Genomic DNA, 21011 nt, shown 5'->3' with positions numbered 1-21011 from the left:
GCGAGAGGACGAGGGCAGGTGTGAGGCAGCAGAGACTGTACCAGGTATAACACACATCTCATGACAGTCTAGTTTAACTCTTGATTTATACCAAAATGGCTGGGGAGGTGTGGGCTGTGGGTGCCTTGGCAGCGAGAGGACGAGGGCAGGTGTGAGGCAGCAGAGACTGTACCAGGTATAACACACATATCATGACAGTCTAGTTTAACTCTTGATTTATACCAAAATGGCTGGGGAGGTGTGGGCTGTGGGTGCCTTGGCAGCGAGAGGACGAGGGCAGGTGTGAGGCAGCAGAGACTGTACCAGGTATAACACACATCTCATGACAGTCTAGTTTAACTCTTGATTTATACCAAATTGGCTGGGGAGGTGTGGGCTGTGGGTGCCTTGGCAGCGAGAGGACGAGGGCAGGTGTGAGGCAGCAGAGACTGTACCAGGTATAACACACATCTCATGACAGTCTAGTTTAACTCTTGATTTATACCAAATTGGCTGGGGAGGTGTGGGCTGTGGGTACCTGGCAGCGCGGACACGGTACCAGGGTCATTAACATAATTACCTGCTCTGACTGAGGTAACTGCGCCTGCGCGCGACGGACGCACAAATTGCTGGATTGTCGTAGACAGTAATGTACCCTTCCTTAGCCTTAATGTTGCCAGCGATCAGACTCTGAGACCTTCTAAAATGTATATGTTTCTTCACACTATTGTATCAAATTTAATACCAGCGGTAATGTACCCGTTCGTAATCAGGATACGTTTCGGAACATAAATACACTGGTACAATGTACTTAAGAGAATTGAAGAACCCAACCGATCGCTTATTTTCAATTTTTCCTGCTATCATAGTAAGGCTACTCTTAAGAACATTGTAAAAAATTAGGTAACGCCCAGCTAAATGTCATGGAGTGACATTCACTTCCATTGAACTATGTTGGTTATATAAAAATGAAGTTTCATGAACATTTTCAAGGATTTAGGTTAGAGATATACAAAGAGATAACGCATGGACGGACAAACAGACAGACAGACATATAACAGTATGATTGTAAAAGGCTTTGATGTGTCCTAACTAAACTATTAATCCACAGCCTATTGTAGCATAGGAACAAAATCAAAGTGTATTGCAATTATTTCTTTGATATACAATAGCTGTTTTTATAGCATACGGACTTCGAAAATTTTGTTTGCATTAGTTTTTACATTATAGAAAAAACGGTGATGAAGATTTTAGATTGCTAACATATTTTTTATTATTCCCCGAAGAATTTGAAACATAATTTAGGACATTTTGTAATCAGGCAGAAAAGTAAAATCATTGAAGGTTGAAATATGATTTGTTTTGTATGTAATGTGAAAAACGACTATATAGTGATACATTTATTAATGATTATTGTTATACACAACTCATATATATACTGCAGATGTACATACTGTAAAAAGTTTACATTTTCCCGTAAGCCGTTTTTAAATTAGATGGATTACAAAACAAAATAGCTCATAGAGTTGAAACTTTGCTTGAAGTTTTATTTCTACATAAGCAACATTAAGATCTATGAAAGCAATAATGTTAACATTTGCTTTATGGGTAAGTAAAGGTAACAAGAAAGTGGACTATAAATAAACATAAGCAACACTGTTAAACATGCATACAACATTTTAATATATGACATTGTAATACATGTAGCCTAAATAAATGAGCAATAGACTTAAAATTTTGCATATAAATTCTGCTAAGCTTGTTACACGATAATGGTGTGGCGTACTTTTACATTGCTATAATAGTATAGTACAAATAGTATGACAGTCTATATAGTATTTACGGTGATTTAGTTAGTAAAAAAATACGTCCTGTCACCTGTGTACACACAGTACGGGCTTTGAAAAGAAAACACTTACTAAACAAATTACCAATACACATTTTTAAACTTATAATAAGGCACTTCGTATACTGAAGTAAAAAATGTATTGCAATAAACATAAACAATTTCAATGTATTTTAGATTCCAAATTGTACGTGACGTAAGAGAATGCATATTATGTGCATTAAACCTATTTACAGTTATTGCTGTTTTGCCAGATGCTATGGAGAGTTGAAGATCCCGGCGAAGTGTATTGTTCTTAAGGACTTCTGATAGATAAAGTATACAAAAGGACGGTTGACGGTGAAATCAGAAGATAACATCCGGTTGCCAATGAAAAGGGTAGAGGCAGCTGCTCTTGCTCCCATCTCGTCCAACTCAATTTTGGCTTTGTGAAGTACATTATTGAGCATTAAAGAAGAATCGTGTTTAAAGAGATGTGAGAAGTCGGCGGGTTTGTCGAATAGTTCTCCAGCACCCAATTCTTTGAGGATCTGAAAAATAAAAATTCTTCTGTAAAAGTAGAGAGAGATATACATTTGAGAATATGAAACAACTCTTTTATTAAGAACCCGACAGAGTTTTATTGAAACCGTTTCGCTGTCTGTCCGTCAGATCGCTCGTCCGTATGTGACAAAACTCTTGAAAGGAAGGTCATAGAGACTTGGAACCTGGAACACAGGTTCCTAAGGGCCAAGAAAAATCCTTATCGATTTTTAGATCAAAAGGTCAAAGAGCAGTTCCTTGGTCATTCCGGACACTTAAAACTTGGGCAATAGTTCCTCAATAGTACCTCAAAGTTCAAGAACAATATCTATTAATGTTTAGATTAAAATGTCAAAGAGCAGTTCCTTAGTCTGTCCGGACACTTAGAACTCGGGACATAGGTTCCTCAAAGTCGGTCAAAGGGCAGTCCGTTAGTCTGACCGGACACTTGGAATTTGAGAAATAAATCCCTCAAAGTCCAAGAAAGGTGTCTAGTAATTTTTAGATCAAAAGGTCGAAGAGCAGTCCCTTAGTCTGACCGGAAATTTGGAACTTGGGAAATAGGTTCCTCAAAGTTCAAAACAATATCTAGTAATGTTTAGATTAAAAGGTCAAAGAGCAGCCCCTTAGTCTGTCTGGACACTTGGAAAAGGGTTCCTCAAGGTCCGAGAAAGAAACTTATTGATTTTGCGATCAAAGGTTAAATAGCAGTCACTCGGTGTGTTCGCCTGCGAGTCTTTGGGGTAATTCCTGATATAGAAATCCTAGGCACTTGAAACCTGGAATTGACTTTTCTTGGTCCAATAAAGAACTGGGTTGATTTTAGGATAAAATAGTAGTGGGGCAGTTCGTCGGTGCGTTACTTCTTTAGGAACTATCTGTCAGGTCCTTCAATATTCCTTTTACACATGTGTTTAGTAACGAACTCACCGGAACCAGCTGGTAGCTCTTCTCTGAAGTAAACTTTGGCACATTGATGGTCACCTCTCCGGGTTCTTTTTTGGACATGCGAGTGATGATGCTCTTCACCTCTCCTCCAGTAAGATTGGCCAACAGCTTTGGTATGGCTTCTGATGAATGTTGTGTAGGCAGCACAATAAACATGGTGACGTCATCTCCTTCGTAAGGCATCTCAAGAACACCGTACATGCTTCCATGATCTGCAAGAATGCTAGCAATAATAAAAGTACGGAAGTCCCACTTCCCTTCCCCCCTATTTAAAATTGTTAAAAACGTTCAGCCTTCTTCCGTGAAGTGACATAAACAATCATCAAACGCTGATGTTATATGTTTTAAATGTAAATGAAGCTCCATGAGCACTTTCACAGGTCATTTCTTTCAGGGAGAAATTAAATTTTTCGAACTCCTTGAATAATTGGCTTCGCTAACGCCCAGCCAAATAAAAAAGTATCTCCTAATGGAGAGTCATATTTTCCATCATTACATATGACAATATATATCAAACAACCAAATTTCCTAACTTTGGTTACCCAATTCTATTTATAAGTTCAAAAACACCTTCCCAGTCTCATAGTGGCATACATTTCGAAATGCTGAAATAAAGTTAAGAGCATGGGGAATATGAAAAACGGAATTTATTTATTGTTTTATATATAAAATGGTGAATGAGATAATGCACTGTAAATATTGCCAAGGAGTGTCAATTCAAGCGCAATTACTAATAATATAATACGATAAAAGATGAAAATATTATACTCAACTACCTGTTATCCGAATATGATAAATGGATGTAACAAAGGTTTTATCTTTCCAAGCGACGGTATCAAAATTTCTGAAAAAACGAGTTAACTTTTTTTACTTTTACCACTAAATTAGGTCATAATAGCAAAACATTTTTCGTCATAACGTTTTCATTTAAGTCGTTCACATTTAAAAAGATAAACTGGTTGTCGTATACAAAGCAAGGAGAGATGAAAAATAGAGATAACGGTTTACCGAAGCCAGGAGCAATAAACAACTGATAACTCTCAACTATGACATGGTTGGAGCCCCCGGCTTGTGCGAGCGCATCTTTAAAAAGGACGTGCTCGCTTATGCGTTGATGGAGTTCGATGGAAAAATAGCATTGGAATTGTTATAAATATATAAAAGTATTTGGTATCTTTTAAAATGTTTATAACCAATGTAAAACAGCTGATACCTATCAAAAGACCAAATGTTCGCTGCTCACAGCTTATGCAAGCTTATCTTTAAAATGGTTGTGCTCGCTTATCTTTCCGTTAAAACAAGTACCAAAAAAATAATAAAATTCTCAAAATAGTTGGTGCCTAGTACATTTTTTATAACTATACTGCTTTTTTGTGACTTGACGTTAAAAGTTTTCAAAAGACGCCTTTTTTTAATATTAAAGGAAATAACACAGTTTTTTCCTCTAAACCTATTTGTCAAATTTGGTTTCTTTAGTTATACTAGTTTTAGAGATAATAATTTGTTGATAAAAAATACAAAATGGCGGTTAGCGGCTAAACAAAGTGGAAATTGGACAAAATTCATTCTTCATTTGTAGCTTAAAATCACACAAAAATTTTAAAATACATAGACAGCCCGACCTTTTTGTTACAACCTGTATATATATATAAATTTATTGAAATATATATATATATATATATATATATATATATATATATATAATTGTATAAATGGCAATTGCCTTATTTAATTTCAATGTTGCGATTCAATGTTTATTTAAAATTATATATATATATATATATATATATATATATATATATATATATATATATATATATATATATATATATATATATATATATATATATAAATGTATATATATATACAAACACATTTCAGACACGTACAACAAGACAAATTATTCTTTCAAAATAATACAAATCCTATCTTTGAAAACATATTAAAACAAAATTAATACTGTTTCATATACATTTAACATCTGTTTAAATGGTGCACATGTGTGTATGTAGTTGTTTGTTTATTATTTAGTTAGAGGTGCAGACTGAAGATGGTTTATACCGAAACACGTGTCTAAAATAAAATAATGTTCAAAAAGGGTTTTAGTTCACGTTTTAGTTCAAGTTAAATAATGTTTTGATTTTGGTTTAAAAGCCAGAAATTTGATGTTTTCAATCCCTCTGACAATCCACTTTATTTAACACCACTGAACAGTATTTTGCATTTTTTTATATACAAACACAATATATGTTGTGTAAAAAACTCACATTACTGACTCGGTGAGTAAGTCTGCTAAACATTCAGCTGCATACGAGTATTCGTAGTATAGGTATGAAAAGAGTACTAAATAATAAATGTTGGTTAAATACGTAGTCAAATGTTCACTTACACGTTTTAAAGTCTGCTGTATTAGACATCATTTCCACATCTTTTTTTGAGCCATCCGCCAAGGTAAATTCCCAAATTTGGGTATCTTCCGTATCAAATTTTATCTTCCAGTTCCCCTTGAAATAAACTGCATTTACCTAAATTTAAACAAATTTATTCAAAACTCAACAAATAAAACGAGTACCGTAATATGTATTATAAATTATACAAATTAAATTATAATAGTTCGTAGAAATGAATCATTACGTTAAAATAGTTCTAATACGTTTTAAAAAGAAACAAAGGTATCCTTCGGTTTTATGTACCTACTAAAAGGTACTTAATGTCTCAATTAAAAGTATAGTCTTAGCTTTTTTAAATATACTTTATACAAGTTTACTTTATAAATGTTGTAACAAGTATATTTTTAAATTCAAATGTTATCCAAAATCCAAACTCATCCTCAATATTTATTTTAGGTTGTGTTATCAATAATATATAAATATAATGCATTTATATTTATCATATTAACTCACTTTGTTTGATATTTGTAAATTATTTTTATTCGTTTCCTTAATTGTATGCACTGTATGGAGGTCAAGTGTAAGGGAGAACTTTATAGTCCTAGCTTCGCCTCCAATAAAGCCAAGTTTCATTTCAATTTAACCTTTCCTAAATAATTTTAAAATGTTAAAAATGTAATCAAAATTGGCATAGATGTTTGAAAAATTAAATGCCAAATGTCTTTATTAAAGAGGCGGAGTTAGGGTTATCAAGTCCTCTCTAACACTCTACCTTGTATATTATCTAGTAAATTTACAATCGTTTGATATAATTGTAATGAATTGTTAACTTATACTTTAAATATAAAATTTCTGAACCTATTCAAAATTAAATGCACTTAATGTAAAAATCTATAATATATTGAAATTTCTTGTAGTTTAAGTATCAAATTCATTTTAATATATAGATATAGACATAATATATAATTTGTAATAAATTTAGGATAAATTCAAAATAAAGAGCAAGAAGATACATCCAACCACTCTAAACACCGACTGACCATATGACTGCAACAAGCAGCACTACCCGGGACCCCCACAGATCCCCTAACCACCGCCCCGAAGCGAGCGGTTGTTAATGAAGCGAACGAAAACGAAGCGAAAAACGAAGCGAGCACTGTTTACAATACATCTAATGTTTTGGGGAAAGCGTTCAAAAATTTTTGAACGATCGATTGGAATTGATAGTAATGTGGTTACCTTTCTTGTAGGTCGTTCACAAATATCAGAGATAAAGTTTAAATGATCGGACAGATAAACAGGACATTTGGTTTTGAATATTAAATGTAGAATAGAGAGTACGTGGAATTTCCGTAGTTGATGAAGTTTCATGAGTGACAATTGATGAAAATATTGTGTAACATGCTCATGATGTCTAAGACTAAAAACAAATCTAATACAGTAGTTCTGAGCACGTGAGAGTTGGTTCAATTGTTCATCGGTAATGTTTGTTAGCTGGTGTTTAGATATAAGCATATTCGCTTCAGTAATACATTTTAAAAAATTAATATGGAATAAATTTCGACTTACCATCGCTATACGGTCACGTGAGTCGAGGACACCTTCGGTAAGAAATGGATTTATCATATTTCTTGTCACTCCTGCGACCCAATCATTTATTGTCTCAACAGCTGTGCCATCCTTAAAATTTATTCTTTTGTACTCATCTGTGAGCAGATGTTGGACACACTTCCTGAGAGGTAAGTCTTCTTGCACGTATATTCTGTTGGCACTGTCTAATTCATATGCGTTATGATCATGTTTAGCATTTTTCTTGGACGTTTCCTTTTCTCTTGTGTACAGTCCCACTACTGTACTTTTGGTCTGAAAATCAAATATAATTAGGAAAGTGTTTTAAATAGGTGTTTATATATATATATATATATATATATATATATATATATATAACGACATATATATATATATATATAAACGACATATATATATATATATATACATATATACACACATATATATTTATTTATTCATACATACGTATACCAGGTGCCTTAAACGTCCCACCCCTCCGCCACCTCACAAATAACTTTATTATGAATATACATGGAGTGATTTACTTTGGGGGATGTTTATGTAACAAAATGAGAAGTTTTTATGTATAAGCATTTTTGAATCCGTCCTTCCCCCCCCCCTCAAATTGAGTATTTCGAAGTGTCGACACTTTTAAATACAAACCCCGAGCAAGTGATACCTTATTTTAAAGGTGTTAAAAAACAAGAAGAATGACAAAAATTATTGTATTACTATAATTTACACAGTAATGGACTGAATGTGTCTCACATACTAACTGGTAACCGTTAAGAGATAATATTGGTATTCCCAGGACTTCCTAATGGACTTTGGCCAGACTTAAATAACCTAATAAATGCTACCTTGATCATGGTTAATAATAATTATTGTAATAAGTCGTTTTATGATTTTTTTCAAGTTCTCAAAATAACTAGTCAGTGAATGTTTTATCTACTTTACAATAACTCTAAACGTAACTTAAACTGTGGAGCTTTTATAAAACAATCCAAACTTTAATTGGCCACCAAATTTTATAGAGTAACATTATATACCTCTAGTTTGTGCCATTCTTTTCCTTTTTATAATAATTTGGGGGAGGGGCCAAAAATTGTCGTCCATCAAATACTCCTCAATTGGTCATATTCATACCCCCAAAGTAAATCACTGCATCTCTATTCATAAGAAAGTTAATTGGGAGGGGGGAATAGGACTTTTCAGACACCCGGTATATAACACATAAGTTAAATGTACTTATGTTTATGACTTATCTCAATATTTTTACATGAATGGTGTAATTTTTTATTTTAATATCACAACACTCTTCATTTGCTATCAATTTCTTGCATCCAATCGATTTTTTATTTGGTAATAAATTTGAAAAGAATGCTGGTCTTCTGAATTAGACATAAGCTAGATAGTTTAAGTACTGGAGATTTACAATGTACTTTAAATACATACTTTCGTCTTAAAGAGTTAATGTTTGAATGGAATAAATGAGTCTGTTCTTCGTGCGTTCTTCTAGTATATATTTTTCAATTCCTACTATTAGCTTGCAAATTCTGTCCCTCTCGGTCTTTATATTGTCAAGAGCAAAAATATATCACTTAAATTAAACCACGTTTCTTTACTCGATCGAGTTGAAATGATGTATATAAAGACAAATCCCGTGATATGTTATTTTTTAAATTGGAATGATTACATTTCCATGGCTCTGCCTCACTGGCCTACGCATTTGAATAAATCTTATAAGAAGTACATCCTAATAATATTACAAATGCGAAAGTGCCTTTGTTTATTTTATTTCCACACCTAAACTATTTACCCAGTTGTACTGACATTTTACATTGACATTCTTAAATTCCCTGTGATGAATATAGGCCTACTCTTATTTCGAAAATTCCTCCAGACTACGTCCCACTGGTCTTTAAAGTATCGAAAAATCCCATCTTGGTCTAAAGTTGTAAAATATTATTTTTTTAATTATGTTTAAGCCACAGCTCTTAGGCTAAGCTGGGTTGTTTAAATCACTGTGGCTATTATTCCTCTCATGATTGGACCTCCCCGGGGTTTGAACCCGTGATCTCTCAGTGAGAGCCGTGATCCACTAGCCTACTGAGGAGGACAAAATATTAGTTAAAAGAGCCTGTCAAATTAACCAACTGTTCTGTGTAAACATTAGTATTATACCTTAGAAATATACCTTAGATAATATCCTAAACCTTAATATGGACAGAATTTGACTCAGATTACTGCATTTTAAGGAATCGACAAGTACTATGCAAGATGAAAGTTCGCTGAACTAACTTGCCGATTCCAGCTCTAAATGTTCTAAAATATTAAAAATATTTTTAAGTTTATAAAGAAATAAACACTTAAAAGTGTTATTATCAATGTACTTTTAATTGCACATTTTAGCAAATATTAAGAATTATATATTAAAGACAAAATTACTATGTAACTTTTACTTCAAATTTAAATACTTATAAAACCCATCTTTGTTCTCTTTTGACAGACGTTAGCTTCTCTAATCTGTCATGTATATTTTCCTGATCGTGGCAACAAGACAAACTAAATATTGGGGAGGTAATATAATTAAATTCACTTGAACTAGCAGTCCTCATACACGTTCTACGCCTTCTAAATTGCGTGATAAACCGCGGGTAACTGCTAGCAGTGCAGATATAAAAGATAAGGTAGTCTAACTTTTACTGTACATTTAAAGACTGTTATGACATCTATCTTAGCTGTCTTATGACAGAAGTAGGTTTCTCACAGCTGTGTATGTATACTCGTACATATTTTCTTGAACGAAAAAAATATTAAAGCCGGAATAAATTACAATTGCCATAAATGAACAATTTAAACATATTTTCTGGATCATGGCAAGAAGGCAAACTCAGCATTGGCGTTGGAAATGTAATTAACTCGAACTAGAAGTGCTCATACAGGTGCCGTATGCCTACAAAGTTGCGTGCGATGCCGTGGGTAAGTGAATCACTCCACTGCTCTGGCATAATTAAGTGGTTTCATTAATAATCTGTTTTAAATACACCAGATGGAGTGAACAAAAGCTGAAGTAAACACTGCGTATATTATTGTTTCTTGATTTTATTCTTGTGTTTTTAATGGATAGGACAAGAAGTGAATTTTGTTATTAACGATGTAAGGTTTGAAAGGATAGCAAATGGAGGTAAAAAAGGGTTTTAGTATCCCACTGTAGCCTGTTCCAGTGTGATTGTTATCCTCGTAATTGTGATTTGTGCTCGGGACTTGCATCCTATGCAGTGACAACGCCTGGACTGGACTCCAAGCAGCGTTTGGGTATGTTTGAACCCATTTCATTCCCTTCTTTACTTTTTCTCTTCGTTATTTTTGTATTTATCAACACCTCCCTTAACTGACGAAGAGGATAGATTCCAATCATCGAAACGTTGTTTTATACCTTTTATAATGTATAACGACGGAAAATGTTCAAAAACCTGTTATCCTTTCAGGAGGTGAAGCTTGCAAATTAAACAGAAACTGAGGAGCGCTTACGCTTAGGAAAAAGTAAAAGCCTTTCACAAAATAAATATAAAGAGGAACGGAAAGAGTGATTAAATGCTGATCATTAGAGATGCATTACAGCTCGCTCACCAGAAACTCTACTTTAACAAAATAGGAATTGTTATATTTTAAAATGTAGGTTACTTACTTTCATTTCCACTTTCATTAATCAACATAATGAAGCTTAGTTGCGCAATTCTTTAGACTTACTGACAGGTTATTAAGCATTAAGTTTGCATTATCTAAGAAAAGTAAAATATTGTATACCAGATTTTCATGTTGGTGTCAGTCTTATGGAAAACAATAAATTATAGATTTATTATTGCTTCTAATCTTTATCTCTTTGTTGTTTACGTCATTGTACAGACAGTTATAAAGAAATTATAATAGCAAAGTTGAAATATGCGCGATAGTGCTGAAGAACCTATATTGCACAAAATGTTAAATATCAAGTGGCAAAAAGTAAATACGAAACTAGTACAGTACAAGGTAGGACACCACGTTTGCAAAACAGGCTTCGTTCTAGTTGCATGCAAATTTGTAAGGTAATAACTTATTTCATTCTTGTCACCAGACAGACAGGGTAAATATTATACATGAAAGAAAATACACCTCCCCCAGCATAAAAGAGAACTTGTGTCAGACCACTAAATGATAGGACTTAATGGCGTTCAGCCAAATTCCATACTTATACATTCTCGGTATTGCCTGCATATAAGTGAAGCTCCTCGCAAAATTACAAGTCTATAGGTTAATTCGTTCTCAAAATATTGTGCAGACAGCAGAAATAAAGTTTGTCCAGTCCTTCAAATTATAGCCTTCGCTGACGCTCAGCCAACTACAGAACAATACTCGGTAGTCTTGTTTACGTTAATAGCTGATTTTGACTAATGAAACTATCCAATAAGATGTATAAGCAATCCAATTAGATATTTCTTGTTCTTTTCGTGTAGCATTTCCTCTATTGCGTGTAACATCATGCTATGTATTATGAGCGTCTATTAACCGAGGAATACCGTACACTAACAATCCTTATACCCAATACTATAAGGGAGTAATTAAATACCTCTCAGAGCTTTCACTATTGAATAACACATTGTGGCAATGGAGACTGGGTCAAAAAACCGAGGAGAGGTTTATTTAAATTTGTGGGAAAATAAGTTACCCAAACAAAACACGTTTATATTGAAACGATAATATAAAAAGTTGGTCAGATTTTCGTCCGAACTTTTAAACCAAAAAAATTATTAAAATAATTTTCATTTTTTTTGTGGTGATCACTTAATTTAGAATCAAGTTGAGAGTGAAATATGCTTTACATTGTGCGTGAAACAATCCAGTCGGTGTAGCCCATACTCGTACGATACACAACACAACAATACAGTCTGTGTAGCCCATACTCGTACGATACACAACACAACAATACAGTCGGTGTAGCCCATACTCGTACGATACACAACACAACAATACAGTCGGTGTAGCCCATACTCGTACGATACACAACACAACAATCCAGTCTGTGTAGCCCATACTCGTACGATACACAACACAACAATACAGTCTGTGTAGCCCATACTCGTACGATACACAACACAACAATCCAGTCTGTGTAGCCCATACTCGTACGATACACAACACAACAATCCAGTCTGTGTAGCCCATACTCGTACGATACCCAATACAACACAACAATACAGTCTGTGTAGCCCATACTCGTACGATACACAACACAACAATACAGTCTGTAGCCCATACTCGTACGATACACAACACAACAATACAGTCTGTGTAGCCCATACTCGTACGATACTCAACACAACAATCCAGTCTGTGTAGCCCATACTCGTGCGATACACAACACAACAATACAGACTGTGTATCAGATAGTACGAGATTATATAGTGACATGGTGCGAGTTACGTGTTAGTGTGTGTATGTAATCTCTTTCACCTACTCTCAGTGAATTAGAAAATTGAAGCGTAATTAAAATACCAGATTCTCCGGAATGTGAAGAGTGTCCCTCAGGAGATTCTGCGTGTTGCCGGCGGCCCCGAAGTACCCCAGGAGCAGGGCCGAGTAGATGCTGGATGGCGAGAGGAACACGTTCTCGGTAGGTTGTTGGGAGGCCACGGTTCGCAGCAGGTCCACGGCCACATGGAGGCGACTCTCCTGCAGTGTCGACTCCTGGGAAGGACTCACAGGACCAACGGAGATCGGACAATGGTCCGCTTTCAGAGGCAAGATCATGCATGCCAGCACGAACAGGTTCATCTCTTCCTTAGACTAAAATGCAGTTAAGAGTTAACAAACGGCTTGTACTTAAGTAAACCTAAGTTAAATTGCTGTTCCGGATCTAAAACTAAATACAGGTTCGTTTGATCACAACACTCCAGAGGCAATTTGCATTTTATAAGCACAGAACCTGGTTTTCCTTTAAATCGATACAGAAATCCCCCCTATGAAAGAATTAGATTGTCAGCCACGCTAGTGTTGGTGTACGTCGAAATAGGACGATATTAAAAGGATTAAAAATATGAAATGATAACCTTTTCAACACTTGGATTTTTTAGCTTGACGCAAAGAGGCCGATCCCCTTTTAAGCCATATTCTGTCCGTCCTCATAGGCCACTGGCCTGAGCGAGGATCATATAAAACAGAATAAATAGGAGTGTCGATACAGTACAAGATCGATGGTATTGATAAAAAGTGCTTCGGTCACAGACAGTATTTGAACCTGCGCTATTTCTAACTCAGATCCAAATTTCAACGTCTTAGACCGCTCGGCTATCGGCACTCCTCCCCCCCCCCCCACCAAAAAAAATTAAAATCTAATCGTCAGATACGTTAAGTAAATGTAAACTCAGCGTCAGCTTACCATATACAGACCCTTAAAGTTGTGAATTTCGGTCTCTTTATGTAGTTATCTGGCGATGATCTAACTTTTGTTTATGCATCTTACACTCGGTTATAGTTAGTATATGAAGCTAGGAAAAACGCAATGCAAGACAAAATTATAATTTTATATTTTTAACCGTCTTGTTAGGTTACCATTTTGAACATGACCAAAATCAGCGTACCTGGCGAATGATTTCTATCCTTAACAATTTGGTTGTGTGCTTATAAAATACAAATTGGCTCTCGTCTCTTAAACTGTAAGGATCTGATTTTGAAGGATCGAGCTAAGAACTTTAATTTTTGCCCTTATACTCTGTATGCCTGTAAAAAAGTACAGTGATTGCCAATCGTAGCTGGTATTTCTAACATTATAATTAATAGTAGTAATCAATAGTTGGCTAATATAGAACTTGAATCAACCGTTGTATTCTTTCTTGATATAACATCTTTATTATAAAATGGGGTAAAATATAAAGCACCAGACCTGAGTAAATTTTTAGAGAAGCGATGAAACAATTGACTAAAGTGAACCTGTATTTCAATGTTGAGAGACAATCTATTTAGGTAGTTCCTAGACTAAAAACTAAAGAAGTAGGAGATACAATAAAGGTATATGAACCAATGACATGCATTGCATCGCGGGCTTATCGCGTATTTATGAACGTTTCCAAGAATGAACACCAAAGGTACAAACGAGCCTATAGAACCGTGAGGGCGCATGAAATAGATAGGGGTCATTTTACAAATGTACTCTAATCTTAATATCATAAATTAATGTGAAATGTGAGATGTTTGGAGCGTTATAAAGCGATCGTGAAGGGTTCTTTCAAACATGTTATATCGCATTGTGGTTCAAGAAATCAATAGCTACGTTTCGAGGACTGCAATTTCATATCTACCAAACGTTGGTATTTATCTGTTGGAAGATCTGAAAAACGTTTCATGTAAATATGTAGAGTTAGGGCTCCGTCCAAATTGGCCTAAAATGATTCAATAGCAACTTCCTAGCCTACTAGAATTCACACAACTGAATTCGTGGTCGATCTTATAGAAATTCTAGTGATCTCGTTGCTATTCATAGAAACTGCTTCGCATTCCGCTTCGCTCGTCTTTTAACCTAAGCAAGGTGGGAGTATGCCACGTCACGTGTCGCTGAGGCTGCAAACAGCGTTTTGGTAGCCAATGGCGCAGTGTAGCGGGTACGACGGTTATCACGAGATAACCGAGCGTGGCTGCTGCTTGGATGGGTGACGCTGAGCGATCCTGTCCTTGCAAGCAGTCCGCCTGCCCGGCATTTGGTGGCTGTTCCGAAGTCACCTCTTAACTTTTAGTCCCAAGGATAAGTGTTAGACACAGCTTCTTAGCCCTAAGTTCTCCTGGTAAAATAAGACATTACTTAACATTTTGCTGTACTTAATTTATTTAATTCTTGAGACGTATCGACAAACAAACCATCTGTGAGTAACATGCATCAATAGTGCAGCGAAATCCAGTCGATGGATATTCATCGATATAGAACTCATCCTTGTCATGTAGAAATAAAGTCTCATGAAAAATTGAAAGTCTACAGATGAAAACTGTTATCAGACATCTTGTTGCATGATACATTCACATTTTTATTCATTAGTTTAAGTGTCTAAATAATAAATGTCCGCACTGTCACCAAACGGCGATGTTGTATACGTTGGGGTAGTTAGGCTACATGTGTCAATAGGACACTTATATCATCTTGGTTACCCATAAGTGCAATATAAACATGTTCGTTAACGCTCAAAAAGTGGCATGCGCCATCATCGAACTCGGTGCCTATATAGAGATGAAATTTCCTGTAAAATTTCTAATCTGTCGGTCAGTTCGTTTTTCAGATGTCGGGATTGACAGACAGACATTTGCCCAGCGCTTTGTTATTGGTCAGTCAATATCCAAATGACCATCTTGTAATACTGCATAGAAATGGAAACCGAGCGACTCTACTGAACCACGCGAGACCAGTGGTATCTTAGTCTTCAGTGCTTGTTAGAGTACAAAATCCATATTTCAGAAATACACAATTTTTCTTAGATGATTCAATTCTGCTTATCTTAGAACACGTCATTTCTCCAACGCCTGGTGTTATGTCACCTTGAGACTCTACAACTATAACAAGCCGTGCTTTTTTATAAAGTTATAAAAGGGTTATTACAAGTCGATAATTACGTGGCTGCAATGAAGTTGAATATTAAATTTTACGAGGTAATGAAAAACTAGACTGGAACATTAACATCATTACAGTTCTGGCATGTGTTATCTGTCGTACACAATTATCACTTCTTTGTTTCCAGCTGTAATTTGCAACTCAGCTGTTTGATTGGGTGGAAGTGTAGTAAACGTGTCAATGACGGGAAACACGCACATCATTCACCAACCCATCTCATAACTTTAAATGATAAAACATAGTACATCTGAATAAGCTCAAATGATTTTGTACTACTGAAAAATATCTAACATAAATTGCAGAAAAACTACATAAAACCAATCAATTCTCATAATTATTTTCCCGTTGCTTTTGCCCATGATGCCATGAAGTGTGTGACTTAAATAGATAATGAATCCATGCCGAATACGCCCTTACTTTATCCACTGTGATGCCTTGGCTATGCCGCGACGCCTTTTCTGAGCCAACCCCAGCCTAGTGTGTCAATGATTTTTTTGGCCTTCGGAAAATATGGTACAAGACAACACATAGGAGCCTTCACCTCTAACTATTCACGCAATCGGAAAATATTTTTCTCTCAATTATCAAATATAACAACTCAAATGATGTTAAATTATAATTTAAGCTATACAAATTGTGCAGCAAAATATTCTTTACGTAAATATTTCACGCTCAAAATGTCCACTCAGCCAAAAAACTCTCAAAATCGTAGTTAAAGCCCAAAATATCGGTTATGGTTTTGTATTTACCATAGAAATTATATTTCTAAATAGTCCTGGAGTTGGTTTTAACATACATTTTCTCTCAATACGGTACTATATACTGTCTTAACTTTGATTCACAAAATGTTGTGTTTTATTCGAAAGTGTTATAATTTATAAACTAAATCAAAGTAAATATATGATAATAATAGAATGGACGATGGAACATGAATTGAACAATACCGTGAACCATTATTTCACCGTTCAATATGAATATATTATTCTGTTTATTTAACAGAATACTAAAATGTATTTTAGTTTAGAACGTGAAAATATAAGTTTTTTTGTCCATTTAGGACACTTGACAATACCATTTGTAATTTGTTGAAGATTAGAGCCGACTCAAGGAGCAGGTAAAACGATCCTTTATTGGTCGGATCTCACTTTGTATCTTTAAAACAGTAAGGAAAACACATCAGGATTGTGACTTTTACAATTAAAATTCACGGTCAACATACTTTATTTGCAGTACTTTTACTGTGGCAGTATAGAGTTTAGCCTTTTTCCAGTAGATTTGATTACTTAAATCTGAATCCAATTCTGATATTTTATGACTTCTTAGACATCTAGAAATTGAATTTTAAATGAAAAAGAGACAAAACCACGAATTTCTCCATCTATTTTCCTTAAGAGTAGGGTTATACCAATTCTGTATTTTCTACACATGACGTAGCTATGGTGGAAGGGATGATCAATGTGAATGTTGAGTGTAGCTCCGGTTCACCTTCCACTTAAGGCAGCGTATGGAATCTGATGCTGTCACAAACTTGACTCCTGTGGGACTCTGGAGTCTTGCTCGCTTGAAGGGATCCACAAGATGTCGGCGACGAAGCTCAAAACGAACTCTTTATAAAGTTTCAACATCAGAGACACCCAGACTACTAGATATAAAAATAGTGTAATCTAGGTGAAAAGGCTTCCTGATTGACTCAATTGTGCACTTGATTCTGTGCCAAGAGGATAGTGAACTGGAACTAAACTTAGCATTCACAATTCTGCATTGAAATAGTAGCAAGATACAATTAGTTCAATCTTATTACAATCTATAATTAGTCACTCTCAAAATAAACTACTTGGTAAACCTTGGGTCACCATCAGAAAGCAAGTTTTGTAAAACACCTGACACGTTAAAATAAAGATAAGTTCATGAGAGATCAATGAGGCACATTCAAAGAAGAAAGTATGGAATAGAAGATTCCTGAAGAATGCCTCACCGTTAGACTACATACATGATGGATATACAGGATGTCCCAAGAGTAACCCGAAAACTTCGCAGGTGGTTTCCTCTCATCAAAATAATGAAAAAAGTTCCTATAAACATATGTCTTGAAACGCTTTGTTAGCGAACTACGGCTCGCCAAAGACTTCACCCGATTTTCTAGAAAACGACGGAAATAAAGCGAACTGGTGTTTTTATGACGTAAGTATAGGTTTTAAATTAATCGGACATTGAATAAACGGAACTGAACAATTGAATAAAATAGTCCCATCCATATCCATAATAGTAAGTCCATATCTGCGATATCACACAAAATATGCAAATTCGGTTTCGAAAAACATGCTTTGTTTAGATTTGGAGTACATTAAATGGGTAATAAACACGCACTTTTTAACAAAAACTTGTAGAGAATTTAATTGTATATAGAAATATGTAAATAGGCCAATAGAAACAAACACAGTTTAAAAAAAAAACATGACTTTTTGTACAGCTATAAACAAAAAAATATACCTTTCTCAACGTTACAAAGCTTGTTTTCGCCCTGAATTCGGTAACTAGCGGTAAAACTATTAACAAACACAACTCATAAATGATATTTTGGAGAAAAGGGGATATTTCAATAAAACCTTACTTGAATAAACGAAATTGCTTGTGGTACACTGACTCTTATAAAAGTCAAAAAATCCTTACAAAATACAAAATACCTTACCTTTCAATGCAAATCTGGCCTCCAAACGTACACCTACTGACAATACCTGCTGCACTGAATGTTTAGAGATGAAATGTCTTTATTGAGAGACGAATTTAAGACTGCTCAGTACTCGCTAGCACTTAAATTGCTCATAGAACCTGTTTTATCGCCATTTTCTCAGGCCATTGACAAGATAATGACTTGCTCTTTGTCTCCACAACTGATAACGAATAATTACCAACGTTACTGAGTTCTTGCAACCTTTACAACTTCGTCATTCTGACGCTCGTGATGTTATATTAAGCGTCATTTCAATCTTTATAGCCATAGCGTGAAATTTCGGTTCAGAGATAGTTCTGGTGATCAATACAATTTTACTCTCGGTGTAAATCAAACCGTGCCAAGTTGTAACCAATATTTTTAGAATCCGTGAAGTACTAAAGGTTATCAACTACCAACGAGTGTTAACACAGGGTATTGTGTTAGTTAACAGGATGCAAAGCAAATATTTTGGCATCATCCTCTTTCTTTTGCGGTTATGCATGATTTTGTGTTTGTTATTGTTACGGTCCAGGTAACAATTTAACGCAACACTACATGCCTGTGGGCACAGCAGGGACCACTTATGGCTGGTTTATATCTTCCAGTTGAACCTACCACTGGGCACAGCAAAAACCGATGTGTCACTTAAATCTGGGCAACCGTATGAATTTCCAGGAGCGGCACATCACTAACCGCAAATGTTGAGATTGTGGAGTTCAAGGCAATTCGATAGGTCTAGTCTGCTGTGGGAGATGACTGTTGAGTTTGTGGGGTTTGTTCCCTAACCTCAGGTTGTCTGAAGGGACATGTCTTTTAAATTTAGTGCCCTAATTCTTCCTCTTGGATCTCGATGGGATAGGCGGCCCCCACCCCCACCCCCTAACCCTACCCATCCTGAATATCCTGTTACTCCGGAAGCAACGCTAAGGTTCTTATAGGACTAAGTGGAATTTATAAGCTTCTTGACCTGAGAGAAAAAACTACATGTCCCGTTACATGCTTCTCGAAGATTGCATGCGAAATTTCAAATTTATAGCTTGTGTATGTAACAATCATGTTAATAATTCATTGTCATATGATTGGACTCAGTTTGATTACACATTTATTTATTCTGGTTTTTCCTCGATGGTACTATTACAAAAGGAAAACATGTTCTCTAACGATCAGCAAAATTCCAAACAAACTCGTTGTTCCTATATACAGTAGATGTGAAGCTTCATGCCTATAGGTCTATAATAGGTAAGTTCATTCTCAAGATATCTTGAAGACAGACATACGAAATTCTCCCCTCCTCGAGTCATAAGCTTCGCTAACTTTCAGCCAATAATAAATCTCTCTTTATTACAGTAATAAAGACAAACTTGCGCAAAAGAAATGAACGTCTGTAAGGATTAGCACAACTAGAGTTGAATTGAGAAGTCCAGAACTGTGATCAGGTTGTTGTATTTAACCAGACCTTCTTCAATTTCCGCCATTCCAATGCCCTGGTCATATCTAATGAAGGTTTGACCTAGACTCTTCTCCTAACCTATGTCACAAGTATGTTCTCACCAAATGAAGTCCTCGAAGTGTGCTCCAAAATCCAAATCCCAAAGTCGTGTATACAAACTTATCTATTTTATTTCTTATGTATAGATTCAAGTACAGTTTTACGTCCTTGTTTTGATAGTGGTGTTATAAGAGATGTGTCATTTTGAATATCTATCAGTATTCAACCAAATACAAGATTGTTTGTGTGTATTATTTGTGGGTTTTAAATATTTATAACTAAAGTTAACAAAGATTTTGAGATTTCTTTTCTGAATATCCTATAAAAATATCGAGAACTATTGGATGCATATTAATACTATCTTTACAATGAGACACCTTGAATAATTCTATGACTACAAATAAGGACATAAAAGTGCATTAAAAACATGTGTGCTACAATTAATACGGTTTCAGGGAAAGTAACTCTGAGCGGGAAAAAATCATCATTACTGATGTAATTCACTGTTCTTATGGGCTCAAATTCACATGTACAAATTGTAATGTTAGGCTTATGGATTAACATCAGGAGCACGGCTTACATCATTTTCCACTGATATGTTGTACTGTATCTTACATTCTTACGGTCTCAAATATACAAATCCAAATCGTAATGTTAGGCTTATGGATTTAATCAGGAGCACGATTACATCATATTCCACTGATATGTTGTACTGTATCTTACGGTCTCAAATATACAAATCCAAATCGTAATGTTAGGCTTATGGATTTAATCAGGAGCACGAATTACATCATATTCCACTGATATGTTGTACTGTATCTTACGGTCTCAAATATACAAATCCAAATCGTAATGTTAGGCTTATGGATTTACATCAGGAGCAAGGCTTACATCATATTCCACTGATATGTTGTACTGTATCT

At 35.2% G+C, this 21011-nt stretch overlaps 1 protein-coding gene across 1 annotated transcript; it reads right to left on the bottom strand.

The window, feature by feature from the left end:
• Positions 1-1636: 1636 nt before the first annotated feature.
• On the bottom strand, positions 1637-18727 carry LOC124358957 (serine protease inhibitor 88Ea-like). The gene is made up of 6 exons (XM_046811243.1): positions 18576-18727; positions 12790-13080; positions 7255-7548; positions 5685-5820; positions 3278-3507; positions 1637-2355 (listed from the first exon to the last, which is right to left on the bottom strand). The coding sequence occupies exons 2-6, from the start codon at positions 13066-13068 to the stop codon at positions 2083-2085; spliced, it is 1212 nt and encodes a 403-aa protein (XP_046667199.1). The 5' UTR covers positions 13069-13080; positions 18576-18727; the 3' UTR covers positions 1637-2082.
• Between the last annotated feature and the right edge of the window lie 2284 nt (positions 18728-21011).

This window comes from Homalodisca vitripennis, chromosome 4, assembly GCF_021130785.1.
Source record: "Homalodisca vitripennis isolate AUS2020 chromosome 4, UT_GWSS_2.1, whole genome shotgun sequence".
In the NCBI taxonomy this organism is placed as follows: domain Eukaryota; kingdom Metazoa; phylum Arthropoda; class Insecta; order Hemiptera; family Cicadellidae; genus Homalodisca; species Homalodisca vitripennis.
This window is presented reverse-complemented; position numbering and strand designations above follow the sequence as displayed.

Coding starts and splice junctions, on each gene's coding strand:
- LOC124358957 (XM_046811243.1), bottom strand. CDS start 13,068: ATGAACCTGTTCGTGCTGGCATGCATGATCTTGCCTCTGAAAGCGGAC. Junction 5,821..7,254: donor CACGTGACCGTATAGCGATG/GTAAGTCGAAAT, acceptor GTTTAAATTTAG/GTAAATGCAGTTTATTTCAA. Junction 3,508..5,684: donor TACAGCAGACTTTAAAACGT/GTAAGTGAACAT, acceptor GCATTCTTGCAG/ATCATGGAAGCATGTACGGT.